This window comes from Canis lupus, chromosome 15 (genome assembly GCF_011100685.1).
Source record: "Canis lupus familiaris isolate Mischka breed German Shepherd chromosome 15, alternate assembly UU_Cfam_GSD_1.0, whole genome shotgun sequence".
Lineage (NCBI taxonomy): Eukaryota > Metazoa > Chordata > Mammalia > Carnivora > Canidae > Canis > Canis lupus.
Genome location: NC_049236.1, coordinates 42,901,592 through 42,924,342, shown reverse-complemented (window position 1 = coordinate 42,924,342; position 22,751 = coordinate 42,901,592). Strand labels below are relative to the sequence as shown.

General features: G+C 40.8%; 1 protein-coding gene across 6 annotated transcripts; it reads left to right on the top strand.

Moving 5' to 3' along the window:
- Positions 1-965: 965 nt before the first annotated feature.
- NFYB (nuclear transcription factor Y subunit beta) lies at positions 966-22,543 on the top strand. 6 transcript variants are annotated; one of them, XM_038558883.1, is made up of 9 exons: positions 967-1,115; positions 3,662-3,748; positions 10,570-10,625; positions 12,292-12,385; positions 14,180-14,310; positions 17,213-17,410; positions 18,677-18,758; positions 19,868-19,947; positions 20,847-22,543. In XM_038558883.1, the coding sequence occupies exons 4-9, from the start codon at positions 12,292-12,294 to the stop codon at positions 20,877-20,879; spliced, it is 618 nt and encodes a 205-aa protein (XP_038414811.1). In that variant the 5' UTR covers positions 967-1,115; positions 3,662-3,748; positions 10,570-10,625; the 3' UTR covers positions 20,880-22,543. The 6 variants fall into 6 exon arrangements, with proteins under 6 accessions (XP_038414808.1, XP_038414811.1, XP_038414809.1 ...); XM_038558884.1 differs by lacking the exon at positions 967-1,115 and adding an exon at positions 1,788-1,943; XM_038558885.1 differs by lacking the exon at positions 967-1,115 and adding an exon at positions 2,013-2,252.
- Positions 22,544-22,751: the final 208 nt, after the last annotated feature.

The window sequence follows — 22,751 nt, the reverse complement described above, 5'->3', positions numbered from 1 at the left end:
TTTTTAAATGATTAAAGCTGGAAAGTTTAATGTGGCACCGGGCCACTTGTTTAGTGGAAGTAAAGGGAGGGCGATCGCTGGCTCCCATGGCAGAAATCCTGCAGCCCTTTGCAGCGAGCGGTGCCTGGCTCACCGCCCATCTGCGACGGTCGCAGCCCAGGGAAGCCCGACCCACACTGCAGCCAGGGAGGGACGGCGGGGGAGCCTGGCTGCAGAGGCAAGAACCGGCCGTGGATTCGTGCGGCCCAAATGATCATCGGGGTGGGAAAAGCCACAAGTCAGGGAGCGACTACGGGGAGTGCGGGGCAGGGGGTGGCGTGTGGGGGGAAGACAGGAAATGCAGCATTTTAAACTCGGGGTGAAGGCTGGCCAGACTGAGCAACCTGTTAAACCTGAAGGAGAGGATTGTATCTTTAGATGAAATCTCGACCACGCACGTCGGAGCTCAGTGACCGAGGGGGAGCCGCTCGTGCATTTGGCAACGTTTTCAGGCACACGCGGTGCTGGAGACACTCCGGGAGAGAGCCGTCGTTCAAGTCCACCCGGCGGGGCGGCGGGCTCTGCCCTTGAGGTCCCCTTCTAAAGAGCCGAGGCGCAGGCAGGCTGCGCTCCCGTGGTCGGACGCTCTCCCGTGGGGGAGGGAGGGGCCTGAAAAGGGAGGGAAGCCTGAGAAATCACGCTTCGCCCGGGCCCGGGCAAACACCGGGGGTTGAAAGCCCGCACAGGCCTCACGAGCGTGCCGGGGTCCCGGCCCCGAGGAGCCCCCGCCGAGCAGCCGCTGCAGGACCCGCCCGCCGCTGCCCGCAGCCCGCTCCCGGCTCCCCGCTCCCCGCTCTGCAGGCTCCAGCCACTGCAGTAGCTCAGCACACCCGGCGGGGGCGGGGCGGGGCCTGGGGGCGGGGCCTGGGGGCGGGGCCGGGGGCGGGGCCGCGGCGGGCGGGCTCGCGGGAGGCGCGGAGGGAGGGTGTCGCGCCGAGGGAAGCGGCCCGCGGCGGAGGGAGGGGAGGCCGAGTCCTGGAAGCGGAGCTCCGCGCTGGGACTGGTTCCTTCGCAGCCATTTTCTGTCCAACCAAACAGCCGATTGGAGACGGGAGCCAACCAGGGCTGCATTGGAGGTTTGTGTCTCGCTTCGGCCAATGATCGCTCCTAAACCGACTCCACTTTAGCTCGAATGAAATGTCCGTCTCCTCCCGGCGCCGTCCCCGCCGCCAACGCCGCCGCGGCCGGGGCAACTCGCCTCCCTCCCGCGCGCCCTCCCGCCCGGGGCCGGGGCCGGGGCCGGGGCCGGGGCCGGGCCGGGCCGGCGCCTGCGAGGCCGCTCCCGCTGCGGGCCCGGCCGGGGAGCGGCTCTTTGTGCGCCGGGCCGAGGAGCGGCGGGACGCGGGCCAGGCCGCCTCCTGCCCGCCGCCGCCGAGCTCCGGCCCGAGGCCGAGGAGGGGGCGCCGGGGCACCGTCAGGCCCGTCCCGGCCGCGTCCCGGCGGCGTCCCGGCCGGCTCCATTTTGTGCGGGGAGCCGGGCGGGGGGCGCCGGCCCCGACCCTGCGCCCTTGACCGGGCGGCCGCGCGGAGTCCCCGGGGGCGCCTCCCTCCCGCCCGCCGGCCCGCGGGGGCATGGCGGGGCCGGGCCGCTTTGTCTGCCCCGGCGCCTCGGGCGGGCGGCGGGCGGCGGGCGTTGGGCGCGGGCCCGGGGCCTGGGCGGGCGAGTCGAGGGACGCGCGCCGGGGGCGGCCGCCCCACACCCGCGGGACTGACAGTCGGCGGGGCCGGGCCGGGCCGGGCGGTGGGGCCGGGCCGGGCGGTGGGGCCGGGACCAGCCCGCGCACCTTCGTGGGGAGGAAGCGAGGTCCCCGGGAGGAAGGAGTGGATTTGGTCTCCCCGCAGTCTGGCTTCACGTAAAGAATGCAGCCATCTGGCGGCTTGCGGTCCCTGGACTTGCCCCGAAGGTGGGAAGGAAGGAAGCCTTTCGGATTGGACTAAGGTTTTAATCTTCGGTGGGAGGCGGGGAGGATCTGCCAGCCCTGAGGAGCGGTAGTCTTCGAGAACAAAGAATTACAGAGCACCCACAAGTCGCAATCTTGCCCAAAGTACTGCAACAGGATAATTTAAACAAGGTTAGGTAGCATACGACCTTAAGCAGAAAGAGCATCCCACCAGCCCGCACGCACTCCACGGTGCCCTGGTTCGTGCCACGAATCACTGGGGTGGTTTGGGCGTTCGTTCTTAGTATGGAAACTCATCGGCAAAATAAAGTGGTAAGATAAGCTGATCGATATTAGTGGCATTAATAAATAAGGGTTTTATTTGTAAAGTATTGAAAGTTTAACCAGAATTCCTTAAAAGGCAATTATTCCTTCCCCGCACTGCTCCTGTAGCTTAATTTAAGGATTCTATTGATGCAAAACTCTGGTTGTTGATGCCAAAGAATGGAGGGTGGAGGAAGGGTCTGCTGCTTTTCTTGGATACAAATTTGCATTTCTTCAAACATTAAACAGATGTATGCATTCCCTTGAGCTTTCACATATATCATAACCTGCCTTTAGGAAAATGTATACCATATGAGGTGACAGTGTTTATCCTTAATATATTGAATTTAAATATATACTGAGTCAACTATTTGGGCGAGAGTGTGTGGTGAGGTGTGCCCACCCCGACCACCCCCCCCCAAACAAAATACATAAATATATATAGCTCCATTATTTAAGTGTACTGAGGATTTCCATTTTCAAAGACACACTTCAAAAAACAAGGAAGGAATCTTCTGGGCAGTTTTGGGGTTAGATGAGAATATTTAAAAAGAAATTAGACATTGCTTTTAAGATTATAGCAGAGTAGACAATGTCAGCCAGTCTATGCTGCCCCGACTGACATTTAAAAAATTCAATTCGTGGCTATAATTTTTTTTTTCTGTTTACTAGATTTCATGCTTGAATGCATATCATTTTCTCTTCCTTTAAAATTAGCACTGAAAGGATATGTTTTTGTTTTGCCCCTCCCCCCAATTTAATTGCTTCACTTGAAAAAAAGGAAAGGAGCAAATGAAAAATGGAGATTGTAACATTGTAATTGATACCAATTTATTCAGCTATTTATGCCTTACAGCGAAAATGAAGTGCTATTCAGATGCAATTTTAGTCCAAAATGGTGGTGCTTTAAAATGATAAATAAAGGTCCTAATTGATTATGTTCCATGTATGTTCTCTTGGCAGCATCTATCTTCTTTTCAGTATAATCTGAGGTGCTTAATTTAAAAGCATTGTATTCTGAGATACTCTTCTCCCCTTTTGAGCTTTTGAACTCCTAAATCTCACTCTAAAACGTTAAGAAAATCATCACCGAAAAATTAAATTGGGGTGTTTGTGTCTTAATTGAATAATTTAGATGTGTAAATTTTGGTCTCGTGCATATAATTTGGGATGTTGTGATGAATATTTATGATGAACATGACTAAATTCAGGGTTATGTTGGAAAAGCAGTTCCTTCCTGCCATAGAATTAACTTGTTTTGCAAGGTCTCCAAAATATATCTACCAATTTAAGAAACTTTGACTGGGTGCCTGCTTTTTTGCACTCTGTTGAATCAGAATAGATGCCTTTTAAATTTTTACTAGGAAGAAAGCCTGTAGGCTATACGGTGTTACTACTAATAGTTGTTTATCTTCTAGGTTGAAATTGGGTGAAGATTGGATCCCTTTTTAAAAAGGTGTTCCTGAACACCACTGACAACACAGTTCTGACAGTATTTCATGACAGTAAGTATGCTTACCACTTTGGTTGTCAATTAAACAGTAATTAGCTGGAAACAAAATTATAAGTAATGTATATTGGAGATCCCAAGTAGGATGAATGCTCTTCAAGTCTAGACAGACAGTATCTCTACTCATTCTTGTTGCTTCTTTCTTTTTAGTGACTTGCACGTATTGTTGTGGGCTCCTAAGAGCTGTGGAAATTACAAGATAAAAAGCTCTTAAGAGTTTGTCTCTTTTGCTAGGACTTTAGTCAAGCACCAAATGGGAAATGCTGGTTCTAAGGGTAGCAGAGGTGAAGAGACCAGTGGTGTGGTATGCCTGGGTAGTTGGGAATGTTGTGGATTTAGCCTTGAAGGATGAGTGGGATGTGGATAGGTGGAAGGTATTGCCGAAAACAAAAGCCTGGAGGGAGGGATGAGTAACTGATTTGTTTAAGGGATGAGAAGTAGATCTACATCGTCCAAGTGGAGATTTCATAGGGTAATTTAGTGAGAGATACCGCTTGCCATGTCCGGATACTTAGTTCTGGATCTGCTACTATATTTGTGATGTCAGGCATGTTACAGCTTCATTGAGCCAGGAATCATGCCTCACTCCTAAAATAAAAGAGCTGTACCTGGTGATCCTTAAACAGGTACATGCTAGCACTAAGATTTTTATCAGCCCTGAAAACAGAGTTGGAAACAAGTTCAGTGAGGTTAAGTGGGGGATCCACTAATGAAAAGCTGTGAAAAACTAGGTTTTGATTTGTTGCTAAAGACTTTGAGAACCATTCTAGGTTCAGGAGCCATAGAAATGGTGTTTTAGTGGGCCCTGTCTTAAAACAGTGTGCACCCTGGTAGGTTGGGTAGTGATGCAGTGGCAGTAAAAAAAGGAAGGGCATATCCAGGAAACTTACTTACCCCTTTTAAGAGGTAACAGCTTAGGTAGAACTTAGAGGAGATAGAATATTCTAAGTATCTGGTATAATACTGATACTGGTATAATTAGCCTGGGAGGGTGGGATTGCAGTATTTGAAAAGGAGATCAGGAGCTCTCATCTTTCGCCTCCTTGCAAGAATGGGGAGGGTGAGTTTCATTTTCCAGAATCCTAAGTTGGCAGTGATGGGATATCAGACATGTACAGGCAGGATATGGTTGTAGGTTTAGGACTTCTAAGCATAGAAGTTGTATTTAACGAATCAATTAAGAGAGTGAGGGAAGAAAGAGGGAAGGATAACCTTGGAGGAAAAAATAAACCAGGGAATGATGTAGCTTTTGAAATCAAGGGAGAAGGAATTCCATGTGTAAGTGTGGGGTCTGATTACCAAGAGCAGTCAGGTAGGATGAAGGCAAGATCATACTGGCAACTTCAAAGAACAGTTTCAGTACCTGATGGGGTAGAGAAGCGCATGCCAGGAGTTGAATGGGGATGAAGAGGTGTATGAGGACTGTCGGGGTGACAGTGATAGCTAGACAAGGGTGTGGAGCAGAATTGTGGTTTTACAGGTCTGTGTGTACTTGTGTGTGTTCAGTGAGGGAGCCTAAACATGTTGAAAAAAGAGTGAAGCAGCTGGTCGGGGGTGGGGGGGGGTGGGGGGGGCACGGAAGATCCAGTAGAGGTGAGGGACCTTTGTGTTCTTATCCTCAAAGAGATAAAAAAGAATTGGTCCAGACGACAGGTGAAGGGGTTATGTGAGAGAGAAAACTATGCCTGAAAATAAAGGTGAGAACTGCATTTGAAGGGACAAAAATAATATTAGGTTACATTTGTTGAGTTCTTATTATGTATCGTGCACTTTGCTAAGTACTTTTTATAGAATAGCTTCGCTTCCCATTGCAACTCCATTTTAAAAATGGGGAAGCCGAGGCACCAAGAGAAGAGTAAGTCAAGACCAACCTGGGTAGTCTGTCCTAAGGGCCAGTGTTCCTGATCCTGAACCCGAAACCAGGTGCCTTGCTTACATCTCACACATAGTGTCCTTACTTGAGAATACATGTTTTTAATATACAACCAGTAGACCCAGAATTTAGAGAGGGCAAAGTAAACATTTAGGCTGATGGACTATAGGAAAAATTATTAGGAAGAAATGCTGTAAAGTACTTGGCATCTGACACCTTGGATTTAAATCCCATTTACTCTGCCACCTTGGGCAAGTCATTAGCCTTTTGTAACCTCAGTTCTCTCATTGCTTCATGGGGTCATGAACATTGCGTGACATATTTAGAAAGTGTTCAATAAATGTTAAACATGTTAAAGAGGGAACTGTTTCCTCCATTTGGGCAACAAATTATTAACATAATTTAAAAACTGCTACATCACAGAATTGTAGAATAAAAATATATTAGCCAGCTGACCATTCCTTTCACATAATATTTTAGAGAACAGTATCAGTTCAACTAAGTAATCAGAATAGTCATTAAACATTAATTAAATGCGATTGAACTACTCTTTGTCCATTCTTACCAGTTCTCTTGGATCTTTTTTTTTTTAATAATAAATTTATTTTTTTATTGGTGTTCAATTTGCCAACATATAGAATAACACCTAGTACTCATCCCATCAAGTACCCCCCTCAGTGCCCGTCACCCATCCCCCCAACCCCCGCCCTCCTCCCCTTCCACCACCCCTAGTTCGTTTCCCAGAGTTAATAGTCTTCATGTTATGTCTCCCTTTCTGAAATTTCCTACCCATTTCCTCTCCCTTCCCTTCTATTCCCTTTTACTATTATTTATATTCCCCAAACGAATGAGACCATATAATGTTTGTCCTCCAATTGACTTATTTCACTCAGCATAATACCCTCCAGTTCCATCCACGTCAAAACAAATGGTGGGTATTTGTCGTTTCTAATGGCTGAGTAATATTCCATTGTATACATAAACCACATCTTCTTTATCCATTCGCCTTTTGATGGACACCGAGACTCCTTCCACAGTTTGGCTATTGTGGACATTGCTGCTAGAAACATCGGGGTGCAGGTGTCCCTGCGTTTCATTGCATCTGTATCTTTGGGGTAAATCCCCAGCGGTGCAATTGCTGGGTCGTAGGGCAGGTCTATTCTTAACTCTTTGAGGAGCCTCCAGACAGTTTTCCAGAGTGGCTGTACCAGTTCACATTCCCACCAACAGTGTAAGAGGGTTCCCTTTTCTCCGCATCCTCTCCAACATTTGTGGTTTTCTGCCTTGTTAATTTTCCCCATTCTCACTGGTGTGAGGTGGTATCTCATTGTGGTTTTGATTTGTATTTCCCTGATGGCAAGTGATGCAGAGCATTTTCTCATGTGCGTGTTGGCCATGTCTATGTCTTCCTCTGTGAGATTTCTGTTCATGTCTTTTGCCCATTTCATGATTGGATTGTTTGTTTCTTTGCTGTTGAGTTTAAACAGTCTTTTTTTAATTTATTTATGATACAGAGAGAGAGAGAGAGACAGAGATACAGGCAGAGGGAGAGGGAGAAGCAGGCTCCATGCACCGGGAGCCCGACGTGGGACTCGATCCCGGGTCTCCAGGATCTTGCCCTGGGCCAAAGGCAGGCGCTAAACCGCTGCACCACCCAGGGATCCCTGCTATTGAGTTTAATAAGTTCTTTATAGATCTTGGAAACTAGCCCTTTATCTGATACGTCATTTGCAAATATCCTCTCCCATTCTGTAGGTTGTCTTTTAGTTTTGTTGACTGTATCCTTTGCTGTGCAACAGCTTCTTATCTTGATGAAGTCCCAATAGTTCATTTTTGCTTTTGTTTCTTTTGCCTTCGTGGATGTATCTTGCAAGAAGTTACTGTGGCCGAGTTCAAAAAGGGTGTTGCCTGTGTTCACTAGGATTTTGATGGAATCTTGTCTCACATTTAGATCTTTCATCCATTTTGAGTTTATCTTTGTGTATGGTACAAGGGAGTGGTCTAGTTTCATTCTTCTGCATGTGGATGTCCAATTTTCCCAGCACCATTTATTGAAGAGACTGTCTTTCTTCCAGTGGATGATCTTTCCTCCTTTATTGAATATTAGTAGACCATAAAGTTGAGGGTCCACTTCTGGATTGTCTATTCTGTTCCATTGATCTATGTGTCTGCTTTTGTGCCAGTACCACACTGTTTTGATGACCACAGCTTTGTATTACAACTTGAAATCTGGCATTGTGATGCCCCCAGCTATGGTTTTCTTTTTTAAAATTCCCCTGGCTATTCGGGGTCTTTTCTGATTCCACACAAATCTTAAAATAATTTGTTCTAACTCTCTGAAGAAAGTCCATGGTATTTTGATAGGGATTGCATCTAATGATTCATTAGTTCACCTACTGTCTTGTCATTCTCCTACATGCCCTTCCTCTTCATTGTCTGGATAAAACTTGACACTGTAGCTTCTCTACTCTTACACCGGGTACATGTGTGACGCCTGGCCATGCTGGTCCCATTGTGCATTTGTGGTCGTCAGCTCCTGCTCAGCTCTTCGCACTGCCCAGTGCTCCCATTCTGTCTCCAGCTGCAGGAACCCCAGCAGCGTCTCCTCCATCCTTGTCTGCTTTGTTTTTACTCAGTGCCCAGGCCTGCTCATCTGACCTCCTGAAAGGCTCTTTCATCAGTCCCCTTGATCCCTACTGCCGTTTTGCTGGACAGCATCTGGGGAGTGTTATCATCTCGCCAGAATTCATGCTCTGACTATGGCCTCATGGTCCTTTGTGGTCTTCTGCCCCCATTCTTGCCCTGTTCTGCCTATTTAGACACTGGACTGTAGCCAGAGTGATCTTTTCAAAAAATCTTTTTTGCACAGTTCTGCAAAAACTTCCTTTTGATTTGTTCTTATGCACAAGGCACTGCTTGATCTAGCCTCTACTTTGTCCATTCTGGTCCACCAGTAGTAGATTTCTATTTCCTTGGCCTGGAACATTGTTTTCCCATTTTTTCCTTGCCTGACCAATTTCTGTCTTTGAATCTCAGTTTAAGTGTCATTTCCCGTGACCACTTCCTTGACTCCCCAGACAAATGTGGCCCCTTTTGCAATAAGCTCTCAAAGCATACAACAAAACACTTGTTTCCCTTAGCACTTGGCACTAGCAATTAGTCAGTTGTAATTATTTAATAGCTATATACATAACGTTTACTGGGTATTCCTGTTAATACTGTGCTGTCTTTCCATGGGGAGTCCCGTCTCGCTCAAGGTCTCATGCCAAGTAAGTAGGAAGGAATTCAAACCAGGTGATAGGATTCCAGAGCCTGTGCTGTGGAAATATTAATAGACTACACTCCCCACTCCTTTCCCCTGCCACTAGTTTGCATAATACCTGTCTTCCCTGCAAGATGAGGACAGAGATCTTGTCTATGCTGTTGACTGCTACATCCCCAGCACATAGCACGGACCTGATAAATACCAGGTGCTTACTTGGTAAATATTTGTTAAGTGGCTTACTTACAATCTGGCTTACAATCTCCACTTTATTTTGAATATTTTTAAAATTTTTTAAATACTTATTTATTTATTCATGAGAGAGAGAGAGAGAGGCAGAGACATAGGCAGAGAGAGAGAAGCAGACTTCTTGCAGAGAGCCTGATGTGGGACTCAATCCCCAGACCCAGGATCACCCCTGAGCCAAAGGCAGATGTTCAACCGCTGAGCCACCCAGGAATCCCTATTTTGAATATTTTAATAGAAGTTTAGACCTTGTAAAAGCCTTCAGGATGTATCTAGCAAGTTTCCCTGCCTCATTTCCCCCTTCAGATGTTTGAGTGGCTAGCTATTGTAAACATAAAAGATGAGGCCAGTTTGTTGAATGGAAGGTACTAATCCTTGGGGATTCAAAGAAGGGAACACTAATATTGGACGTGCAGGATGGAGTAAATCAAAGATTTCAGGAGGATGGGAGAACACTGGGATTAATGGCAGGATTTTAACGGTAGAAAGATAGAGGACAGGAAGACAGAGATGGGGTGAAACGACAAGAGGAGCTACGACTTGTAGACCTAAAGACACACACAGCTAAGCCTGCTATGTGCAGCTTATCCTCAGGGAGGGAGGATGGGATTGCTGTCTCCTGGGTACACCACGCACCAAACATAGCTCTTGAGCAGGTTCCCTTTCTTTGATTCTGACAACAAATACTTGCAGAGTATGTTTTAGAAGACTGAGGTTTCGAGGCTAATGCTGTGAATCCAAATGATAATCTTGCTACTAATTTCAGTGTATGACAAAGGTAATGTGATTTGAACTTTTTACCTTTAATACTTTTTTAGTGTTCTATTTATAAATTAATAAATCTCCCAGGGCCAGCCCGGGTGGCTCAGCGGTTTAGCGCCGCCTTCAGCCCAGGGCCTGATCCGGGAGTCCTAGGATCGAGTCCCACGTTGGGCTCCCGGCATGGAGCCTGCTTCTCCCTCTGCCTGTGTCTCTGCCTCTCTCTCTCTCTCTGTCTCTCTCATGAATAAATAAAATTTTAAGAAAAAAAAAATCTCCCAGATACCCACCCACCCCACCCCACCCCAACAAAGATTTGTTTCCAGTTGTAGGTTCTGAAACAGCGGCTTTGGTCCTTTCTCTTGAACCTTGATCTCTCTAATCTCCCTTAGGGCATTGTAAAAACGAGTCAGTTCACAGCTATCCTAATTGAGCTTTTATGGTTAATAAATCCATCATCAAATCAAAGAGCACTCTTCTAGTATCTCGTTGATATTTTAGGATTAAAATGGCATTTTATTTTTGGGTAATGTTTCACATTAGCTGTTTAATATGGGGAAGGTGATACTATTTCCATTTTATATAGAAATACATTTAACAGGTAGGGATGCTGTTTTCAGGGATCAGCAGGAGAGTCAGTATCAGAGCTCACTAACTGTTGTTTATTACCTTTTAGAAGCCACTAAGAAGTATCAATAAATAGATACCCTCTACTTGTGCAAATTATTAAAGGTAGGTAAACTCTATTCTCTAGCCCCTTAGAAAACTATGTAGATTATGGAAATGTATCTTTATCAACAATTAAATTAGACACTGCAGTCAACAGATGTATCAAAGAAATGCCATGTTATTGAAGACTTGGAAACTAGCCTGCTGTTTTCCTAGTAGATGAAAATCCAACAGCCAGAGAAGGACATGGTACACAAGGATTTAAATAGTGCAGTTAATAACATTAAACTTGTTATCAAGGTCCTGGGCCTGGATAAACATTTAGGGTCAAGTGTTTTTTTGATTTGGCCTGAAAACATGTATAGATTGTACTTAGTTTTACTACTCTTTTTATTCAGGTAATGCATTTACAATTTTTCCACCTACAAATAGCTAGTCCCTTATTGTTTTGTATAGTAGTATTTGCAAAGCAGAAAGACTTCCAGGATTTGCCATGTTGGTGAAATGGAATGGAGACAGTTCAAGGCTTATGGTTGTTTTCTCTAGATTTTCCCTCTTAGAATTCTTTTAGCTCTAAGCAAACTTAATCAGGCTTCTTTCTTTTTGTTGTTGTTAAAGATTTTATTTATTTAACAGAGAGAGCACACAAAGGGGAACAGCAGAGAGAGAGAAAGAAGCAGACTCTCTGCTGAGCCAGCAGCCCAATGTGGGGCTCTATCCCAGGATATCCCAGATCATGACCTGAACCAAAGGCAGACACCCAACTGACTGAGGCATTCAGGCATCCCTAGCAGACTTCTTTTAAAATAGTCATTTTAATTCCCATTCTTGTCTATGGTTATAATTTTATTGTTTTCATATGTAGATCTTCAATCTCCCTGACCCTGCCTTTTTTTTTTTTTTTTTTTTTTCTAATTTTAATTATTTATTCGTGAGAGACACATTGAGAGAGGCAGAGACACAGGCAGAGGGAGAAGCAAGCTCCATGCAGGGAGCCCGATGTGGGACTTGATCCCGGGTCTCCAGAATCATGCCCTGGGCTGAAGGCAGGCGCTAAACCGCTGAGCCACTCAGGCTGCCCCTTTTCTTTTTTCTTTAAAGAATCTGAAGTTTGAGGACAGAGGTAGGACTGTTGAGTAGAATTAGAGGTTATAGGCTCATTTAAAGTATTAGTGTGCTTTTGGGTTGCATGGGCACAGATTTATCCAAGGAATCCATATGCATCCCATACCAAACAACAGTTTGAACCAAGGCATTGCCTCTCGTGGAGCTTTTGTGAGACATCAGAGAAAGTTTGCAGCAGGAGCAAAGTATTTGCATAGGACTATCATGCTTTAGCAAGACAGCAGAAAGTGTTGGAAATCGGTGACTTTTAGGTGACTGCTAAGCTGACTTTGGCTTTGCTTGTCACTCCAGGGACAAGCTAGGTTGTAAGTCAGGGTTGTCTGCACTTATGATGAGTATGCAGTTGAAAAGAAAGAGGTGTGTGTTTTAGATTCATTTTGTTTCCTTGTTGGTCTTATGCCTATCACTTATAGAGTGTAGATAGGGGAATCTTGAATCACTGGAAAATTATCAAAAGGTTTCCAAATCAAGAGATATCTTTTCTTTCAGTAAGCTTAATGTCTTGAAAACTAATTGACCCATCCTATGACAGTTATGAGCATTGAATCTATTACGCTTTTTAGACGTTTTATTGAAGAGTATTATAAAATTTCTTTCCTCGTAGATGGATGGCGACAGTGCTACCACAGATGCTTCTCAACTAGGCATCTCTGCAGACTACATCGGAGGAAGCCACTATGTTATACAGCCTCATGATGGTAAGAAAGCCACGGTCAAAGACATTCACTAGCAGAAACAACTTAGTGGGAATTATATTAATGTGATGCTCCAGGTTACTTTTATCTTTACAGGAAAATTAGCAGTCTTGTGTCAAAGTTCAGTGATAGTCTAAAAAGATGTACCATACTGTTTTTACTAGAAATAGTCATCAAAAGAGAGATGAAGTCTAGAAAAGAATTCTATTAAAGTATGTTTTTGGGGCACCTGGGTGGCTCAGTCAGTTAAGCATCCAATCTTGATATCAGCTCAGATCTTGATCTCACTGTTTGAGTTCAAGCCCCTCATTGGGCTCCATGCTGGGCATACTTAAAAAAGGAAAATATATATATGCTTCTTAAAATTGGCACAGTTTCTTTAAAGATTTGTTACTGATGTCCTGTTTAAGTATTAAGTATGACAAATTCTTACTTAATTGGTAGAGTAAATTAAATAGTTCTTTAGAGGGTGAGTTCCTAGCTATTGTATTTCTAGTACTTATGAGCAGACTATTTTTGGGTTTTATTCAATATTAAGTTTGAACTATGTTAGGTATTAGAATGGCAGTATCATGTTGGCCTATGAGAAATAATGTACTTCAGTGTCATTCTGATGTGTAATATTAAAAAAATGTGAGAGAGATGTTTGTTTTTGAGAGAAAGATATATACATTTTATTTTTATTTTTATTTTTATTTATTTATTTATTTATTTTAGCGAGAGCTTGTGTGTGAGTTGGGAGAGGGGCAAAGGGAGAGAGAATACCAAGCAGGCTCCATGCTCAGAGTGGAGCCCAACTTGGGGTCAGATCTCATGATGAGATCAAGACCTGAGCTGATATCAAGAGTTTGATGCTTAACTGAACTGAGCCACTTAGCCAGCCACCCCGAAGATATATTTTTTAGGAGGCAGTTGGAAGTGGGTAATTAGTTACTTCATCCTGAAACAGAGATACACATAAAAATGTAACTAAAAAAAAAAAAAAAAAAAAAAAGTAGCTCGAATCAGCATAAGTGCCTTTCTTTTTTTAATACATACAAAGAGTGGGAAATTTACTTACAGGATACTGTATTTCATTATAAGAGAATATTAGTGGTACTGTGAAAGCTGCAGTTATATCTAAGTCTGGATAATTTGAGGATTCGTTTTTATATAAACATTGGATCAGACTACAGCTTTGTTCAGAAACTTACATTAGTTTTATCCAATTGGGTCAGTAATATTCAAGTCCACTTTTTCCATTCTATATAAACTTGGTTTTGCATAAACATATAACCTCATAATCTGGCAATTTGCAAGGAACCATAGGTCATAGTCTGTAAGTTTTCTAGTTAAGCTATGTAACAGATATTTATGAGTACCTCTTCTGTGGAAGATAATCTACCAAGTTCTGGGAAGTATATAGAGCTGGTCCCTGGCCTCAGATAGTAAACATCGAATAGGGAGGATGAGAAATAAAAGGAATTATAAAATATGTCAGAAAAGGCTCAGAGAAGCACTTTGATATTCTTTGAGAGATCACTTCTGAAGGTGCTGTGGAGATGTTTTTGAGCTTTCTGGAGAACAGATACGTAAGGTTTTAGCAGGCCAAGTTGAGGATAAAAGGACTTGAGGCCGTGGGTTTGAAACTAATAACTAGGTTCGGTTATGGCTGTGAGAATGTGAAAAGAACTACTATTCTCCTCCCTAAAAGTGATTAGGAAATGAGCCAGAATGGTTCTTAGTTTCAGGTAGTCTTCTCTATCTTGAAGTAAAGATGATGAGAAACTTTAAACCAAGTCCTTTTTGTTTCTTTAGATACTGAGGACAGCATGAATGATCATGAAGACACAAATGGTTCAAAAGAAAGTTTCAGAGAACAAGATATCTATCTTCCAATTGCAAATGTAGCAAGGATAATGAAAAATGCCATACCTCAAACGGGAAAGGTAATGCAGAGGACACATTTTACCCAGTTTCCTTTTCCAGGGAAGAGGGGAACATAGACCTACATGGGTGTGTAGTTCCTGAATACGGTCAGTTGTAGATTTCAGCCATTCAGCCCTCCAGCAAGTCCAGTAGCTCCTACAGTTCTGCACACTTTTTTTCTTTTTTAAAGATTTTATTTTTCTTCATGAGAGACACACAGAACGAGAGAGAGGCAGAGACACAGGCAGAGGGAGAAGCAGGCTCCATGCAGGGAGCCTGACGTGGGACTTGATCCCGGGTCTCCAGGATCAGGCCCTGGGCTGAAGGCGGTGCTAAACCATTGAGCCACCTGGGCTGCCCCAGTTTTACACACTTAGTTACGCTGTTTGCAGTTCTCACACCGGCGCCCCCCACCCCCACCCCAAACAACACTGCGTCCCCTTCCCGACTTGAAGCTGATAAAACAAAATTAAGAATCTCCTTTAAAATAGGTACATTATGAGAACTATCAGGTTTGGGTATATGGAGTTGTAGCTTCTATAATGTTGCAGCAAAATTGGGTCATTTTGGTCTAATGAAAAAATCCTTAGATTTGGAATCAGCTATTTTTATATAATCATAAATATTAACATACATTTAAATTTAACTGGCATGATTTTTTTAAAAAGTAGTTCTGTCTTGAGACAACCATATAGACATTTATACCAACTTACAAAAACTCGTCACTCTACTCATCACTTGTTCTGAATTACAATCCACATTTTTAATATTTTATATTGCACAATAAACTTTTTCTCACTGTAGCTTATAAAGTACTTACAAAAGTAATAAAGCTCACAAAGAAATATATTATTAAAATACATAGCTAAGCCTACAAATTCCAATATGAGAGGTTCTCCTTATGTTCTAAAGGGAAATAAAGCACAACTGCTGATTACTGTTTCTGTGGCTAGGCCTGTGTTGTCTAGTACCTCAGGCCACCAGCCAGATGCAGTTATTGAGCACTTGAAATGTGGCAAGTCTGAATTAAGATGTGCTGTAAATGTAAAACATACTTCAGATTGTAGAGGCTTAGTATGAAAAAAAGAAGGAAAATAATTTTAAAATAGATTCTGTGTTTAAATATTTTGATTTATTGGGTTAAAATAATTATTAAAATTAATTTCACCTTTTTTTAAACATAGCTACTAGAAAATCTAAAGTTATGTGTATAGCTAGCATATTATCTTGCCCACCTACATTTATGCAGCTCTTTACTTTTCTCGGGATGTAAAATGGGCAAGGAGGTAGAAGACAGTACGTTTCAGCAAGGCTTTTATTATTCCTGTTAGAAGTGGCTTTGGAAGACGAATGGATAAAGAAGATGTGGTATATGTATACAATGAAATATTAGCCATTAGAAATGACAAATACCCACCATTTGCTTCGATGTGGATGGAACTGGAGGGTATTATGCTGAGTGAAATAAGTCAGTTGGAGAAGGACAAACATATGGTCTCATTCATTTGGGGAATATAAAAAATAGTGAAAGGGAATAAAGGGGAAAGGAGAAAAAATGAGTGGGAAATATCAGAAAGGGAGACAGAACATGATAGACTCCTAACTCTGGGAAACGAACAGGGGTGGTAGAAAGGGAGGTGGGTGGGGGTGGGGGTGACTGGGTGACAGGCACTGAGGCGGGCACTTGATGGGATGAGCACTGGGTGTCGTGCTATATGTTGGCGAATTGAACTCCAATATAAAGAAAAAAGAAAAGAAAAGAAAGAAGAAAGAAAAGGAAGGAAGGAAAGAAAGAGGAAAGAAAAGGAAAGGAAGGAAAGAAAGAAAGGAAGGAAAGGGAGGGAGGGAGGAAAGAAGGAAGAAGGAAGGAGAAGGAAGGAAGGAAGGAAGGAAGGAAGGAAGGAAGGAAGGAAGGAAAGGAGGGAGGGAGGGAAGGAGGAGAGAAGGGAAGGGAAGGGAGAAGAAAAGAAAGAAAGAGAAAGAAAAGAAAAGAAAAGAAAAAGAAAAGAAAGAAAGAAAGAAACAAAGAAAGAAAGAAAGAAGGAAGGAAAGAAAGAAAGAAACAAAGAAAGAAATGACTTTGGAATTGCATGATTTAATTCATTAGTTTAACTTTGAAACCCCACACCTTTAAGAGAAGAATTGCTTTTATAGTAAAGTGGCAGGTGTATGCTGCTTTTTAATAAACTCAAAATCTATACCTGACACTTAATATCTTCAGTAATAAAAATGTCACAAGATGTCATTATTTCACTCCCTGTAAGCCTTACATGAATTCATTGTTTTGTCTTTTAAAAATTTTTTCTTGTCCTTATTTGTGGAAGTGCTAGGGCAAAGAGGTGATACCTGCATCTAGCCCACACTATACTATATACACTATGGGATTGATTTTCTTGGGGTACTTGGTTAGTAAGATTTCATCTTTACGGGATGGTAGGGACATCCAGTGGTTGCTTTTTTTTTTTTTTTTTTTTTTTTAAGATTTATTTATTTATTCATGAGAGTCACAGAGAGGCAGAGACATAGGCAGAGGGAGAAGCAGGCTCCCTGTGGAGAGCCCAGTGTGGGACTAGATTCCGGATCTTGGGATCACGCCCTGAGCCAAAGGCAGACGCTCAACCACTGAGCCACCCAGGCAATCAATCCCCAGTGGTTGCTTTTATAACCTAAACTTACCTGTTTTCTGTGAATAGTTGTCACAGTGGCTTCTTTCACTGGTATTTGAGTTTTTATCTCACTCCGAGTGTTGGGATTTTGATAGTACACATTTTGTCAATGTAATTAGCATGTTATTTCAAAGATGAAATGTCAACAGCCATGAACTAAAATCTGTATTCTTCTAAATAGCTTTTTATTTTTGTAGGTTGTTATGAATGGGATGGTTATATTCCCTTCAAATTTACCTGTGATTTTTCTCTTCAGATTGCAAAAGATGCCAAAGAATGTGTTCAGGAATGTGTGAGTGAGTTCATCAGCTTTATAACATCTGAAGCAAGTGAAAGATGTCATCAAGAGAAACGGAAGACAATCAATGGAGAAGATATTCTCTTTGCCATGTCAACCTTAGGCTTTGACAGTTATGTAGAACCTCTAAAATTATACCTTCAGAAATTCAGAGAGGTAAGTAAGATGATCTCCATTTGCTTTTAAGAAACTAAGATATACTATTTACTTTAATTTTTTAAATGTATCATCGATCAGAAGAAGCATGTAATCATTTAAATCATTTAAATAGTATGTCAAAAAAGGAAATAGTATATCCTTTCTTTTTCCCGTTGTTACTAATGACATCATTGTTGGGTAATGATTGAGAGCATTGGACTCTGGATTACAACCACCTGAGGCTGAGTCCCAGCTCCACATGTGACATCAGGCAGATTATTTAATACATTAGGCTGTAGTTTCCTGGTCTGTAAAGTGAGGTTACTAATAGTACCTACCTCCCAGGGTTAATGAGTGAACTAAGTAAAATAATCTATGTACAGCCCTTAGCTTGGCATATAGTGAGCACTCAGTAATCGTAAAACATGCTATGGTTATTATTAATTTAAAAGAGGTAGCATCTTAAAGCTTGGGGCCTTCTAGATAAGAAAAAAGGAATTATAACTATCTCTTTTTTTTTTTTAGTTAAATTCTTCTGCATTTCCTTTTGGATTTATCTTTGCCCATGGTATGAATTTTGTGGAGATAAATTGAGATCAGCATATTTATTTCTACACTCCAACTTGGGTGTCAGATTCACATTGCTTTCAGAATACTTTATTAGCTTTAATGTTAGAATCCCATTAAATTAGTGATCTATGCATCAAATGATTAAAGTATGAAGAGAATGTAAAAATTCTTCACAGTACTTTTCCAAATTTTTTCATCATAGAATCTTAGAGTGAATGAATGGAAACTTAGAGCTATATTATGTTTGGTCCAAACTATATTTTTGATTTAGGAATTAAGACTTTTAAACTTGCTGTTATAGTACTGCCCACTTGGCTGAGAGTGGCTCTATATATATAGTTAAATGATAATTTGGATCATTTATAGTAGATATATGAGCTGAACATTTATAGTATTTTGCAGACTACTTCATCTGTAAGTAGATTTCTATTTTCCTTTTGATGTAGTGTGGAATTAGAATAATTTTATTTTTATCCATAAATATTTTAGATTTTCTAGGCCATTACTAACACTGTCTTGTGATGAATACTGCTTATATAAAAAGTTAGCATTTTGAAGGACCTCTTCATATATAATTAACCAGAAGTGTAAATAAATATTCCATGCAGTGTTTGTAATAATAGAAGCTCCTAATTTTAGGAAACAAGCATTTTCATCTAGAAAACAGTTTCTTTTGAATACCAGTGATTACTTATTTAATTTTTCCTTCCCCAGGCTATGAAAGGAGAGAAAGGAATTGGTGGAACAGTCACAGCTACAGATGGGCTAAGTGAAGAACTTACAGAGGAGGCATTTAGTAAGCAGTGTTACGATACATTTATGCAACTAAATTTGTTCTTATAAGTCCTGTAGTTTGTTAGCAGTTATTAATACTAAATGTAATGGTACTTTTGGAATATCAGCCCCGACTATTTTGACATAATACTATTTTGAGTAGTTCTTACTAGTTCATGATCTTCTAGTTGAAGTCAGTGAGGGATAAGTATAGAAATTTAAATTCTGCAGACATTATAATCTTTTACCCATAGTTCTGATTTCCATAGCTTCTAGTTTTTGGTTTAAGATTCACATGAGGGCAGCCCGGGTGACTCAGCGGTTTAGCACTGCCTTCAGCCCAGGGCCTGATCCTGGAGTCATGGGATCAAGTCCCACATCGGGCTCCCTGCATGGAGCCTGCTTCTCCCTCTGCCTGTGTCTCTGCCTCTCTCCCTCTCTCTCTGTGTCTCTCATGAATAAATAAATAAAATCTTTTAATAATAAAAGATTCACATGAGATAGGAATATTGAGAATTGTAGCTTGTAATAAAAAATCTTGTGATTTAAATAAATTTGAACTGAAGGATTTAAAAATAAAAAAACTGAATGGGATGCCTGGCTGGTTGGAGGAGTATGTAACTCTTGATCTTGGGATTTGAGTTTGACCCCCACCCATTGGGTGTAGAGATTATTTAAAAATAAAAAATCTTAAAAAAAAAAAAAAAGCAATATTGTCATTGGTGAAATAAAAGGTCTATGGTGATTCTACTTCTCATATAAAATTTATAGGTATATATTTTGTATTTCTCATATGTAAAATACATGTGCTTAGTTAATGTAAGTGTTGCTCCCAGCTAAGCCTCGTGATATAGGTCTGCCTATGAATTAGAAACCCCATCTAGTCTCTCTGCAGATTTGTACACACAGGCAGTTAGCTCAGCTACATTTTAGAGAAATGAAGATTCAGAAAACTGAAAACTGTACGAGGAAAAATGTTTTTTTAGGGAACTTTTTTTAAAATGCTAAATATGATTTTTGTCCAAGATTACATTGATTAGTGGCAGAATTGTAATGAGACTAATGGCACAACCTTAGGGTTCAGACCCAAAGTCAATGCAATATCTTCCTGCTTTAACTTTTGTCTTCTAGCTAACCAGTTACCAGCTGGGTTAATAACTGCAGATGGTCAACAGCAAAATGTTATGGTTTATACAACGTCATATCAACAGGTAAATACAACCTTCTTTGTATTTTAAGTTATCTAAAAAATTGATTGTAGTCATTGATTTTTATTACAGGTAGTTAATTGCAGCACATTACGGTGGACCCATGAACAACATGGGTTTGAATTGCACGGTTCCACTTATGTGGATTTTTTTAATAGTATTATAGATGTGTTTTTCTCTTCCTTATGATTTTCTTAATAACATTTACTTTTTCTAGCTAGTTTTGTTGGAAGAATACAGTATATAATACATAAAGCATACAAAACGTGTTAATTGACTATGTTATTGGTAAGGCTTTTGGTCAATAGGAGGCTATTAAGATTTTGGAGAGGCAAAAGTTGTGTGAGGATTTTCAGCTGCAGAGGTTGGTGCCCCGAACCCTAGTGTTGTTCAAGGATCATCTGTATTAAGGACCTGATAGGGGATCCCTGGGTGGCTCAGTGGTTTAGCACCTGCCTTCAGCCCAGGGCATGATGCTGGAGTCCCAGGATCGAGTCCCGCATCGGGCTCCCTGCATGGAGCCTGCTTCTCCCTCTGCCTGTGTCTCTGCCTCTCTCTGTGTCTGTCATGAATAGATAAAATCTTTAAAAAAAAAAAAAAAGGACCTAATAACGTTATTGAAAATTGCTTTCTCAAAACATATAATTATATATTCTCTTATTGATTAAAAATATGTACACATATACTCATATTTGCATAGATTTCTAGAAAGATACATAAATTATTAAAGTAGCTCCCTTGGGTAGACAGAATGGAGATTTGGGGGTGAGAAGTGGATTTATTTTCCATTGTCTATTGCTTTTATTTGAATATCTACAATATATGTTATTTTTAAAATATGTATGTTATTTTTAAAATATTTTTTTCTTTAATTCTGCTCAATTTAAATTTTCTGCTCTTAGATTTCTGGTGTTCAACAAATTCAGTTTTCATGATCTGAAGAAATGGTGGCATGGGGAGTGGAGAGAAGCAAAAGAGTCTGTATGATTCTGGAAACAGAGACCTTATAAGGAAGTGATTGGGGAAAAGATGTCTCTTTGTATATTAAATAGCTGTAATGTAGCTTCCTGATGCTTGACTAATTGAGGTGTTAATTCTGACTTGAGAATCTTTTTTCATGAATGATTTTAAAGAAAAATTTGGATTTTAAAGGTATTAAAATATTTTTGTTTTGTACGAGAGTTTGTTGCTCTGTATGACTCCTGTATGCATTGTATATTGCAATTTATTACTGTCAGAGATTTGTAGACAGTTTCTTATTTTCATATTGAATCATGTTACTTTTGTAATTCAAGTAAGCAGCTGGGTTAATTCATGATGTTTGCCCTTTTAATAAAATACAAGGGTAGAGTTCATTTTGAATGCAAGTTGCCTTTATTATAAATTTGAGTTTGTCTTGGTTATATAATATCTTGCATGGTAACCTAGCTAGATTTTTAGCATTTGCCATATTTATTAAAATTAATTTTTTGTAAAACATTCATAGCTTAAGCAGCACCATTTTTTAAAAATGTAATTGAAAAATCAAGTGTAAATGCAGAAGCAAACATTGTCTGCCCTATTAAACTCGGTGCCCGTTAACAGTGTTTACACTGTTCATTGTGCCTGTTAAGATAGTTTTAGTTTATTGGAGCTTTTGTTAAGACCAGATTTGTTTTTGAGTTATGTTATTATGAGTGTTGGAATTCATTTAAGCTTAATGTAGTCCTAGTGCTCTTGAAATGGTGCCCTTTTCATTTTTATATGATTTTTCCAAAGCATATCTTCAAATACTAAAGTATCCTCTTCCAGAAGAGGAATTTTATAGTCTGATGGTAAATGTCCTCGTTTTACCTTTTTAATTGATATGTCAAGTTTCCTAATTATACTATGGGAACCAAGAAACGTCAGACATCATTGTGTGTGTACAGACCTTTCTCTACATGGGTGAGTGAATGCAGTGGAGAACAGAGTGTGTGCTACAGATGGTGTGAAACAGAAGCCCCAACTTCTAGTGCTGTCTTGATCTTTGCAATAAACTAAACTTAGATAATGTAACTTTGTATAATTTAGTAGTATGTACTTGGGTTGTTCCTTTTTTAAAATGAGGATTTGTATATTCTCATCTGGTTTTTTTTGGTGATGATTAACCTGTTTTGGGTTTTGTTTTGTTTTTTTTTTTTTAATATCAACAATTGCTATTGTATAATAGTTTGCCTAAAAGACGATTTAAATGTCATCCTGGAAGGACACTCAAATTTATAAGATAGAAGCAATTTCACAGATATGGGCTGAACAGAAATATTTACCTTGTCAGAGGGAGACTTTGGGGCACATATTTGGGCTAATCTGAGGTTATTAATAACTTCCTCAATACCCTCCCATTTAATTTCAGTATAGAAAATTCAAATAGGCAAAAAAGGGGGAGGGGGCATTAAGCAAAATCAACTATCATCCTACTATGCTGAAATAACCAATGTTAATATTTTGGTAAATATCACTTGTCCTCTTACTTTGCTAAATATGTATATTTTTATAAAAATGGGCTCATACTTGCTTACTGTTTTGTAACCTGCTTTTTTTCACTTAACAATATATTGTAAACATCTTTCCCAGGTCATTACATAGTCTTTTATTTTTATTCATTTATTATTCTGTTAGTATGGCTGAACTATAATTTATTTAATCCTCTATTGGACATTTTGACTATATGCATCTTTTCACAGTTAAAAACACTTCACTGAATCGTGTACATCCATGACTATTTTCTTAAATTCTTAGAAGTAGAATTGCTAAGGTTAACAGATACACAAAATTTTAATGCTTTT

Coding starts and splice junctions, on each gene's coding strand:
- NFYB (XM_038558880.1), top strand. Junction 14,311..17,212: donor CCATACCTCAAACGGGAAAG/GTAATGCAGAGG, acceptor TTTTCTCTTCAG/ATTGCAAAAGATGCCAAAGA. Junction 19,948..20,846: donor ATACAACGTCATATCAACAG/GTAAATACAACC, acceptor TTCTGCTCTTAG/ATTTCTGGTGTTCAACAAAT.